The 12386-nt window shown below is 43.3% G+C and overlaps 1 protein-coding gene across 3 annotated transcripts in view; it reads right to left on the reverse strand.

Moving 5' to 3' along the window:
• LOC147747554 (ferric reductase 1-like) overlaps positions 1–12386 on the reverse strand; it is a 335069-nt gene that overhangs the window by 123888 nt on the left and 198795 nt on the right. For all 3 annotated transcript variants that reach the window (XM_086954117.1, XM_086954120.1, XM_086954121.1), the window contains exon 5: positions 7590–7653. In XM_086954117.1, the coding sequence (XP_086810243.1) occupies positions 7590–7653 (64 nt within the window). The remainder of the gene's footprint in view (positions 1–7589; positions 7654–12386) is intronic.

The following is a 12386-nucleotide window of genomic DNA, read 5'->3' on the forward strand; positions in this document are numbered from 1 at the left end:
AAATATTATTTTCCTCCAGTCTTTTATTTTCTTATCCCAGACACGTGTTTTTGCTCTTCAGGAGCTCTCTTGAGTCTGATTTTACTTGAAAAACAAAGTTGAAGGATATTGGTGATACCCAATCCTGTTTTAAATGCAACCACATGAAAGGTTTTTAGCATATACAGCCAGATTCATCAATGTCCCGATTTGCGAGTCCTTAATAGCGATTATTAAGGAATCGCTATTAATGACTCGCAAAACGGGATTCATGTAGAAATCGCAATATTATTTGCGATTTCTACTGCTTCCATATTTGCGATTAGCAAATTGCTAATCGCAAATAAGGAATGACTCCCTATGCATTCCCATGGGCCTAGAGGCCCATAGGAATGAATGGGGAGTCATTCCTTATTTGCGATTAGCTATTTGCTAATCGCAAATAAGGATGCGATTTCAAGGGTGCCAGGGGTGTCCAAAGCACCCCTGAAATGTAAATGTAGACTGATGTTGCGCGCACACATGTCCAAAGGACATGTGTGTGTGTAACATACAACTTTGAAAAATGCACTAAAGCGCTTTTTTCATAGTTTTCGCTATTTACCACAAAGTCAGACTTCGCGGTAAACAGCGGCCAAAAATAACGATTTCGCAATTAAAAAATGGTTCATGAATTGCTTTTAAGGAACCTCAAAGAGAGATTCCTTAAATGCAATTCCTCGCAATTTAGCGATTTCTCTCAAGATGTGGGGGTTATTGTTTTTCTTCTGTTTGGGACAACCAAGATACCCCCCGCATTCCTGAACATCATCAAACAATCCACTCTAGATATGGTTGGATGGTCTCATGTACTCAGATTGAAGTCACAAGTACATTGGGATATCAGTGTAAGTCTGCGAGCGGCAGCACCGCTGGCCGAAAGTTGACTGTCTGGCCAGATCTAAACAGAGATAATGAAAAGAAATTTTACTCAATAACTGTCATTGCCACTAATCTCAAAATGTCAATCTGAAAAGGTATTTACAAGAAAAGATGACTGTGATAATCATTCTTTACTTTCCCTATCCTATTTGTAGACAAAATAAAAACCTGGTTGTGTAAACAACACATTCAACCTTCTAGGTACTGTCTAGCTTTCAAAACAATTCAACTAAATTCTGAAAAAGTAATAACCATTGTTCCAATGTGAACAATTACAATTCCTGGCATCTAGGTCAAAGCTTCCATTTTGTTGAAGTTACCATGAGTAAATCAATCAATCAATAAATTATGTATTCAATATATTAAAATACAGATCATAATAGCACAGAAAAAGATCGATAATAAGCATAATAATACAGTTCATTACCTAAAAAATCAATTTCTCATTTTTGTAAATTACCCATGTAGTAGCTAAAATTACCTATACAGATCATAAATAAACATTGCTGTAAAATTAGAAAATAGAACAAAAACCCTGCCGTGTTTTTAGGAGTGATACCAAAGGGGATGATGGACGGAGCGTTTGAGAAAATCAAACACTCGCCCCCAGTCAACTGATCAGGGTTTAATCCATCACCATTCTTTAGCTCACTCCACCACCCCAATTCAGACATGGACTTATGCAAATCAGTCTGACCCTGTGCCTCATGGAAACAGTCCAGCCCAAACTGCCAAGCCATGTCTTCCCTGGACCAGAAACAAGCATCCTGGTACCGATTTCGGATTCATAGTCCTCATCAGCCAGGCTATCTTGAATCCAGTGGTAGAGTGAGCAGGGGACCCATGTCTGGGCATACCCTGCCAACTTATGGCGAACAAAGCAGTACCAAAGGGGATGATGGACGGAGCGTTTGAGCAAATCAAACACTCACCCCCAGTCAACGATCTGGGTTTAATCCCTCACCATTCTTTAGCTCACTCCACCACCCCAGTTCAGAAATGGCCATATGCAAATCAGTCTGACCCTGTGCCTCATGGGAACAGTCCAGCCGGAACTGCCAAGCCATGTCTTCCCTGGACCGGAAACAAGCATCGGCTGGCTGTTTGACTCAATAAAGGACTCCAACGGACAACTCTCCCTCTGGAGATTCCTAGAAACCTTCTGTTGCTTTGTCTTTTTGTACTGAATTGTTTTTAATACTTAACTAATATTTCACTGTTTTTGAGTGCATTGGGTAACCCCGTTATTTCTGCAGTTGGTAGTTTGGACTACTCACTTTTGAGTGGTTCTAAGGGCTCTCCACTCACCCTTTGCACCACCAGATATAAGTCAACCAATATCAAGTGTGTTGATTGTTAGGCTGTGCACCTTGTTTTCTCTGACTACAAGCCCTTCGGTATTCCCGCATTTCGGGAAATGTCTTTTGCTATAGGGAATTTACTCCAGGCCCCAGGTGGGGGGTGCTAGCAGTTAGCCCCAAGATGGTGCAATTTGGCATGTTCCCTCGCTTTGAGGACTCTGAGAAAGGCTCTGGGTGCTAGGCCGTGGGACAAGGTGGGAGTTAAAGGCCTACAAAGAACATATTAGGATGCTTTAGCTACACGTAAGTCTGGCATGAAGGAGGAGGCATGGTATGATTTAGTTGAGGTTAGCACATTGCGCACTACCTCAAAGTGCTGGGGCATTGTTAATAGCCCCTTTCTATCTGGGGATAATGGTACCACTTTGAGGGCATTTTTCGGTCGGATATCCTGCTAACACAGAGGGAGTAAAGGGAGGTAGGCAAGCCTGACCTTGTTTTTACAATGCAGCAATTGAGGACTGGTATTCTAGGATTGTCTAAAAATAATGGAATCACGGCTGATCTGTACATCACCCATGTAGATACCTGAACACCAGTTCTCACATCTGTCATTAATACTGCAATCCAGGTCAGTCGCCCAGACTCTTGGGCCTTGTCGATCATTGTCCCGATTTTTAAAAAGGGAGACCGGGACAGTACCCTTTGCTACAGGCCCATTTCTCTTCTGGACTGTGTGGTAAAGGTGGTGGGTCTCATTGTTCTGGGTAGACTTGTATCTTGGGCTGATAGAAATAACTTTTTAAGTGACATTCAACATGGCTTCCGCCCAGGCCGTTGCACCGTGGAACATTGTTTAAATCTGTACATGGCTCTGCCTAAGTATACTGTGGTGTGTTCCAGCACCACATACCTAGCCTTCATGGACCTATCCCATGCGTTCAATTGTGTCAATAGATCTAATCTTTGGCAGTTGATGTATACCATTGGCATTGATAGCAACATTATTTTATATCTCAAGGACCTTCATTGAGACTCAAGGCCGCTATACAAAAGACACAAAAGTGACCCGGCAAATAAACATTAAGGGAGGGGTGCATATTAGCACCCTTCCTATTTAACGTATATTTAAACTCTCTAGAGAAGGCCCTTTTGGCCACAAAAGCCTATTGTCCCCAGGTAGGCAAGCGCAGTCTGCCAGTCCTACTATACACGGACGACACGGGCCTCATGGCGAGGACAGCCAGGGGCCTACAACTTTTATTGAGTTCTTTTACTTACTTTATGGAGGACCTGGACCTGACAGTTAATCACTCAAAATTGTTTATTATGCAGGTGGGACCTCGTACAGCAAAGCAGTTTACCTTTAAGCTAGGATCCTCACCAAAACCCAAGACGAACGTCTTTTTCTATTTGGGGGTTTTGTTTGATGACTCCTCGAGCTGGTCCCCCTTGCTTACTCAGAAGAAAGGGGAACTAGTGAAATCTTCTGCAGCTGTTCATAACATTGCCACCAGAGTGGGAGCGAAACAAATAGGGGCACTCTTGAAGATTTACCAAGCAAAATGTATTTCAAAGGCCAGTTAGAGTAGCGAGATCTGGGGCCATATTGGGGTCGGGCCCTGAAAATTGCCAAAAACTCTTTCCTGCTACGAGCCCTTTCTGTGCCGCAAAGTATTTCTTTGTACGCTGTGCATGAAGAACTCAGGATACCTTTCCTCTCAGATGAATAGATTTTTCGTACCCTGGCATTATGGCTCAGGATTTGGGCCAAACAGGAAAATACACTTAGTGAACACATCTTAAAGGATTGTCTTTCGCTTGACCATCTTTCGCGTATTTGATGGCTTTAGTACATAAGAGTAGGCCTTTAGGCCTTTTGAGGCTAGGCAGAGCAGAACTATTCACTAATCCAGACAGTATATGGAAGAGGGACTATGCATAGGTCAAAGAGTGTTTTTCAACAAGGAGCCGTTGCAAAAGAAAGGAAGCAGAGCTATGCAAAGTCCATTGTGTATATGCACATTATGTTAAAAATGATGCCAACTAACAAACTATATATTTTAGAGCTCAAAAGCATTCATGATCGTTTTTTATTGATGAGGCTTCTGCTCGATCTTTTTCAAAATCTCTTGGCTCAACCTAGTGGCTCCCACAGAGGTCAGTGTCTCATGCCCTGTGGCTGCAACGGTGAGTCTCCTCAGGACATGATGCACGTTTTAATGTTCTATAGTTTTTATGATCTTCCCAGAAAATTATTTATTATCCCTATCCTGAAAAAGGTTGGTTTCAGACCAGCTTTTATCTTTTTACAACTTCTTTCTACAGATACTGTTTGGTACACTCTTAATTTTTTAAGGGTAGCCCTAAGACTCAGGTTAAGTTGTGATTAATTTCTGCACTTTAATCTATGTATTTTAAGTATGAACCCAGTGTAATTTGATGTATCAACAGTTGTTAACCTGTATTGTGAAGCACGTTTTTAATCATGTTTGCTTGACTTTCATGGTTTTACTCATAAAACAGAATAAAGTTTGTTGATGAAGATGATGACAGGGAATTTTCCGAATGAGGACATAGCCCAAGAGTTCACAATGTTTTACTGTTGTTTCTTCTTTCTGTGTCTCTATTTGATTCACATGCTCCTGGATTGTATCCATTATTATCTTTGTGTCTGATCCTCGTCACTTTAGTTTCCTCAGGTTATACCTTTCCTGGTAATGTACTAAAGACTTTCATTTTCATGCCTGGATCAGTGTGATGTTAATATTCATGATCTGTGGGAATTGATTACTTGCTGGGCGTGGACAGACTTGAAAAAAATCAATCATGGGGATGAGATTACAGCTGGCAATGGTGAAGTCTATGATTGATTGATTTTTACTGCTCAGGTGCGTGATGGCCGCTGGTCTATCTCCGGTCACGTTACCGTTCAAGGTAGTCAGGTCTAGAGCTTAAATTCTTGAGTTATTAATTGGTTTCCCAGGTCATCTTTCCTCTTTCTTCTGTTCCTTTCGCTTGAAATGAGGTTAGTGTTAAAATCTCCTGATATAATCAAGTTACTGTGTTCGTGGGTCCTTTGCAGCATCTAAATCAGGTTCACCAATGTTCGAAATGTTTCCTTCTGCGACTTTTTCTCAGGATGGATATACACGTTGATTAGTATTAGTTGCCAACTCTACTATGTTGGAATGAAGTTTACCAGTGATTTTTAATGCTCTGCACGGGCACTGTTAATTTGCCCTATTTATGAAAAGACCAAACAAAATTGTGTGTCTAAAAGTGGTTCATGGCAGGCACCATTCAACCATCTTGCGCATGAAAATTAACTATGTTAATGGTCATTAGTACACTGTAATGAGATTAACATTAAGATTTGACGCAAGAGCAGAAGAGCCAGAAGTGCTAGTTATTATGCTCTGAAGTGGGCACACGGTGATAAAGTAGTGATTTAAAAAACAAAAACCTTTGAATAAATATATTGAGAGTAAAGTTTTCAAGCTGGACATATATAGTTTTGCTCGAAGTAGCGCTCTTGCGCAAGCCTCTATACAACACCTGGTCTTCAGAACAAGAAAACATTCAGGTGTTCAAGCCCTGTTTCTCATTATTACCAGTGAACCAGGAAACAGCCAATGCGGTTTCATAAAGGAATTTGTTTGCTGCCCTTATCGTCCAAACACATTTATAGATGTGGTTGGCTAACCAGTTCACAAAAGAGTGTGTGACGTAATGGCATGATATTGCTGCAGAAAACAGGATAAGAACTATTAAACAAGATAGCAAATCCAATAGAACTCGCCAATACAAGAGCTATTGGTTTTGGCAGTGTGTTTTTACCATGTTGTACACCAGTGTGGTTGCTGTTCAGCATAGCTAAACGTTAGTGACGTGCAGTGTCCTAGAGTGGAGTGGGGAGAGTAGAGTGGCATAGAGTTGAGTAGAGAGGAGTAGGGGAGAGTAGAGGTTAGTGGTTCAGTGGCAGAGTGTTGCAGACTGCAGTATCATAGAGTGCAGTCTTGTAGAGTCGAGTACCATAGAGTGGAATACAGTGGGGTGGAATAGGGTGTATTGGAGTGGAGGGAATTGAGGTAGTAATGATGGGTTCCATTGGAGTAGATTGGACTGGATTGGATTGGGGCACAGTGGGTTGGATTGAGTTGAGTGGGACGGATTAGAGTTTGTGAACTGGATGAGGTGGAATGTATTGGAGTGGAGTGGATTGAAATGGGGTGAGGTGGATTGATTGGTGTGTATTAGAGTGGTGTGAATTAGATTGGTTTAACATGAGGGTGACTGTGGTGGGGTGGATTAGAGTAGAATGGTTTGGATTGGGAATGGAGTATAGCAATCGATTGGACTGTGAGTGGGGTGGATTGGATTGGACTGGAGTTGGATTTTAATGGAGTGGGGTGGATTTGGGTGTGGTGTGGTGGGCTGAATGGATTGGACTGAGCATGGTGAACTGGCCTGCGATAGAGAGGGGTGTGGATTGGATTGGATTGGATTGCAGCAGAGTGGGGTGGACTGGAGTGGGGTGGTCTGGATGGGGTGGATTAGACTGTAGTGGGGTGGATTAAAAAGGGATGGAGTGGATTGGATTGGATTGGATTGGGGTGAATGGACTTGAGTGGGGTGGATTGGAGTGACATGGACTGGAGTGGGGGGCAATGTAGTGGGGTGAATTGGATTGGCGTGGGGTGAGTTGAACTGGAGTGTAGTAAATTGCAGTGGGGTGGATTTGATTGGAGTGAGGTGGATTGGATTGAGTGGGATGGATTGGATTGGGGTGGATTGGATTGAGATGGATTGGACTAGGGTGGGGTGAACTGGATAGGGGTGGGTGGATTGGGTTGAGGTTGATTGGATTGGGGTGGTGTGGATTGGAATTGGGTGGATTGGAGTGGGGTATATTGGATTTGGCTGGATTGAGGTGTATTGGATTGGATAGGACTGGATTGGAGTGGGGTGTTTTGGATTGGATTAGATTGAATTGGGGTAGATTGTTTCAGACTGGAGCGGGGCTGATTGGAGTGAGGCATATTGTTTTCGATTGGAAAGGGGCTGATTGGAGCGGGCACATTTTTTGGATTGGGGTAGGGCAGATTGGAGTGGGGCAGAAGGTTTTGTATTGGAGTGGGGTAGATTGTTTTGTATTGGAGTGGGGCAGATTGAAGTGAGGGGTATTGCTTTTGATTGGCATGAGGCAGGTTGGTTTTGATTGGGTGTGCAGATTGTTTTGGATTGGAGTGGGGCAGACTCTAAACAGGTCCACTCCTGTAGCTGTTTCAAATAGTGCAGCAAGTAAAGTAGCTGGAGGAAACTTTATGACACCAGATAAAGGTTAATATTGATAAAAAAAATGTTTTCTTAAAATCTGCAACTTACTGGTATGATGGTTTGGCTTTTAACTCCAGTCCAGAATGTACTGAAACTCTGAACAAAGGTTGCTCTGAAAAGAAATGAAAATTTGCAATGAAAAACTGCATAATTTTTTATTCCCTCGTTGAGAACTGATGTTATATAAATATGAATTATGAATATACCTCTTGCTCAATTATTATATTTATTAATGTATTTTAATTTGTGGAGCGCTAATACTGTTTCTAATTTGCTTCTTTGTGCTGGAATAAACAAGGCCTAGGGAGAGGAATTAAACAATGTGCACATCAAGTGGGATGCTCTAAGAGCCTGTGGGCCATCATTGAGGTACAGAAATATCTTTTACTTTCAGTTTTTTGGGTGCCATTACAGAGGTGGATCATCTTTATGAAAATCAGCCCAAGCCCTGACATTTTAGAAGGATAAGTGTGGACGAAACCAAAAGGCCATCTGCTCTTTGTGTGAGGCGCAAATCAATACTAAACATGACTCTGCCTCTTTGCATAAAAGGGTGACTTTACAAGCTGACAGTTTTGGAATTCAATTGGTGCAATATTCAAAAATATGTTGAGCAGTCAAAGAGTGGTAATCATAATGAAAGAACAAGAATGGCGATGGAGACTAAGGTCCTATTTTAAGTGGACCGGTGGGGATGATGTATTTAGGGCAATCAGAAAATTTCAAATTCCTTAGTGCGATATGTACTAGGTATGGAAAATTCCTCAGATGAGTTTTCCTTTTTTCGCATGCCTCGGTATTTATCAGACATGTTCCTCCTAGTATAATTTGAATGGTTTGACCTACTGAAATTTACATCCGGGAAATTGAAGTGGGTGGGGTTACAGCAATAACCACACATCTTGGAATTCTGAGCCCTTCATACATGCACTACATACCTAATAATTTAAGTAATTTCATATATTCATTGTGTTGCAACTGTTGCAAAAGATGCACTGGAAAACATAATCGGGTTAGTCATTCACAGAAAAACAAATTATAATTTTATCCTGAGAACAGATTTCAGCATTTTTTATGGAATAGCTTATCTTACAAACATCTTTGATAATATGAAAGTAACATTTTAAAATACACTGAAAAGCAATAAGGTTCTGAACTTTGACCCTGAGCATCATTTATCAGTAGAGCACGAAAGTGTAAATTCTAAATCCAACTTCTTGAGATTCAGGCCCGGACTGGCCGTTGAGGGAACCGGGCAATTCCCTGGTCGGCCGCATGGTTGTGGGCCGGTTTTGGGCCCCTGGGGCCGTTTTTGTTACAGGGCCGTTATGCTGCAAAAACGGCCCTGTAACAAAAACGTCAGAAAACCGGCCCTGTCACAGAGCGCGGTCGCACCTTTCCCCCCTCCCCTCTCCTCCCGGAGGGGGGGAGGGGGCCGGCCGAGCACTCTGCCAGGGCCGGTTCTGGTTCCCAGTCCGGCCCTGCCACCCACCACCATTACCTCCAAACTGTGGGAGACGGTAAGGTATTGGGTGGCGGGGCAGGGTGTGTGCGTGGCGGGATATTAACAAAAAAATTAAAAATCACTTATCTTATCTTGCTGTGTCTTTCCATCACCACATCTCCCCCACGTTGAATGAGTCTCTTCCGGGGACTAGGAAGCACCCAGGCTCCCCTCAGCAAATCACAATGCTGCAATGTAATGTTGTGATTGGTAAGCACCCAGGCTCCCTTGAGCGATTCACAACGCTGCAATGCAGCATGGTAATTGTTCTGAGTGCCATGATTTGGCGCTCAGCCAGAGATTTGGGGCCTGAGCATGTTCTACATGCAGGCCTGCATGGAGAAAATGCGAAGTGCGCATGAATGTTTGGCTGGCCCGAGAGGGCGCATGCACTGAGTGCACAACCACACCTCCTCTCTGCCGTCAGGGGAACCAAGCTGCCCATACAAAAATAGAATGATAGTAACTTCAATTATTATTTTATTTTTTCGCTTACACTGATCCATGAGCAGTGAGGAGCCACCACTGCCTCCAAGCAAACGTTTTGATCAGTATAAACCAATACAGTTGAAGTATAAACAATACAGCGTCAAGGAGCTGTGGTCGATGACGTTTCGATCCCACCACCGCCAGAGCCAACCTACACGAAGGGATGAAAGACGTCACCGAGTGGATGAGGAACAGCCGCCTTAAACTGAACTCAGACAAGACGGAAGTCCTCATCCTGGGATCATCACCCTCCGCCTGGGATGACTCCTGGTGGCCCCCGGCCCTGGGCACCGCTCCCAAACCAACGGACCACGCACGCAACCTGGGCTTCATCCTGGACTCCTCCCTGTCGATGACCAGACAAGTCAACGCCGTCTCATCTTCATGCTACAACACCCTGCGCATGATCCCCACTGAAACCAGGAAGACCGTCACCCAGGCACTCATCACCAGCCGACTGGACTACGGGAACACCATCTACGCCGGAACCACAGCCAAACTTCAAAAAAGACTCCAACGCATCCAGAACGCGTCCGCCCGACTCATCCTGGACATCCCCCGACACAGCCACATCACTGGACACCTGAGAGACCTACACTGGCTCCCCGTCAGCAAGAGAATCACGTTCAGACTCCTCACCCACGCACACAAGGCTCTCCACGACCTGAGCCCCAAGTACCTCAACGACCGCATGACCTTCTACACACCTACCCGCCAGCTACGATCAACCAGCCACGCCCTCGCCACTGTACCACGCATCCGCAGGGCCACCGCCGGAGGAAGATCCCTCTCCTACCTGGCAGCCAAGACTTGGAACTCCCTCCCCACCCACCTTCGGCGAACCCAAGACCATCTCTCCTTCAGGAAGCAGCTCAAGACCTGGCTGTTCGAGCAGTAACTTACCCCTCTCCCCCAGCGCCTTGAGACCCTCCCGGGTGAGTAGCGCGCTTTACAAATGCCGTGATTGATTGATTGATTGATACATAATAGTGGGATAATCATCAGGTCTAGAAAAAATTTAGCCTTAGAAGGATGCCTGCTGAAAGAAAAAGGGAGGGGGGCAAAAAGAAGAAAGAGGAAAGGGAGGGAAGAAGGAAGGAAGATTAGATAAGCAAGGAAACCACTTGGATGTGTGAATGGTGAGGATCATAGTACATACGATAAGTGTCTATAGTGTGATAAAAAGTAGGGAGGAATGAAGATTTAGACCTTACGAGCACATCCAGACCACAACAACAAATTAAGTGACTGGCCTAGTTGAAGCCTCGTAAACGTAGACACGATTAGTGGATCTAATGAACCGTAAGTAAGATTTGACTGAAATTATGAAGTAGAATATCGTATCACCCAGATATGTTACGGACCAGGATATGGTTGGCGCCATGCAGGTCGCAGAGAGACCAACTGCGAGGCAAAATTAATTAATTACCCCACGCCTGGGGATCAAGGGTGGAGCAACAGGTGTCTGCTGACAATGGTCAAGAGAAACCTAGCGGTAGAAGTGAGGGTATCGGGGAAAAACTAGGGAAGACAAAAGGACATCCTCTGGTTGGCGTGCAGATAAGTACCTGTTGATGCTGAAAAGAGCTCCTATGGATGCTTGAGGCATGGAGAGGAAAATGGTCTTTCCAGAATAAGGCAGGATATGGCGTGCAGTGAGAAGGTCCTGGGAAGAGTAAGGGGGTTCTAAGTACTGGGCATACAAACCTGTGTTGGATCATGCTAATCAAAGGGTACAATAATTAATTGTGCACTCACCCAGGTGAAGGAAAGTCAGGGCTCACAGGTGAAGGTGGACTCACAGCAGTGATACACAGTGTGCCACGGGGATGATCAACTATGTATAGTGTGACACGGTAACGTGCATGTGGGCAATCTACAACTGTGCTTACTAGAGTGCTGATGAATATTACAGTGACATCTGGCAGACATGTTGGAGTTGGTAAGAAAACCAAGGATGAGGCAGAATGAGAGTTATAATTCACTGAAGTCTCAAACTCGCCTCAAGCATTCATCAAAAAATGATTAATAAATATTAGATTAAGCAAAAATATCAGTGTCGTTTAAAAGGGAGAATAAGTCAGAAAAGGGTTATAGCAGTATATAACAAGGGAGGAAAAATGGAAGAGTAAAACAAAGGAAGATTTTGCTAGTTTGTGTGGTGCAAGGAGGAGCAAGGGTTATACCAGTCCTGTAAAAATTCATAGAGCTAGATGCATGCGCAACTGAAAGGCATTTTTTTTTTTACTTGACTAATAACACATGCACATCAGTGATTTTTTGTTCAATTCTATTGTATTTATATTGTTAATAAATATAGATAACAGTATGTTTTACATTTCTTTTTCATTATTTTTGTTACATATGCCTTAAATAAAAAGAAATGTAAAAAAAGTATTCATTACATTAGCATGCCAATGCAAGTCCTATTGGCTATGCCAATGCTTATTTGCTTCATGTTTCCCCTGGTCGGACCTTGGAAAGGACCTGGTTGAGAAAACTCCAAGATAAAGACATATGTTGTTCTTTAGCCACTTTTCTATCTTTGTGTGAGGAGAAATGAAGAACTAGGCTACCAAAGAATTTGCTGTCAGTGGAACTGAGCTTACAGAACATTTTAGATACAACCCACATAAATTGCATTCAAATGCTGCTAGTAAAGTGCATAATGTATTGAGTTTTTCAGATGAACCCATATCAAATATGCGGTGTTACATAAATATTATTTTGCCTATTATACTTTAAGATCAAATTTCATACGGCCTCATGTATAGAAAGGTTTTACCCGTTCTCTGTTTACGTTGAAAGGTATTGGTACATAAGGCCTTTGCCTTTGTGCTGCTTGGTGTGAA

The sequence above is a fragment of the Lissotriton vulgaris genome, chromosome 1_1 (genome assembly GCF_964263255.1).
Source record: "Lissotriton vulgaris chromosome 1_1, aLisVul1.2, whole genome shotgun sequence".
Classification (NCBI taxonomy): Eukaryota; Metazoa; Chordata; class Amphibia; order Caudata; family Salamandridae; genus Lissotriton; species Lissotriton vulgaris.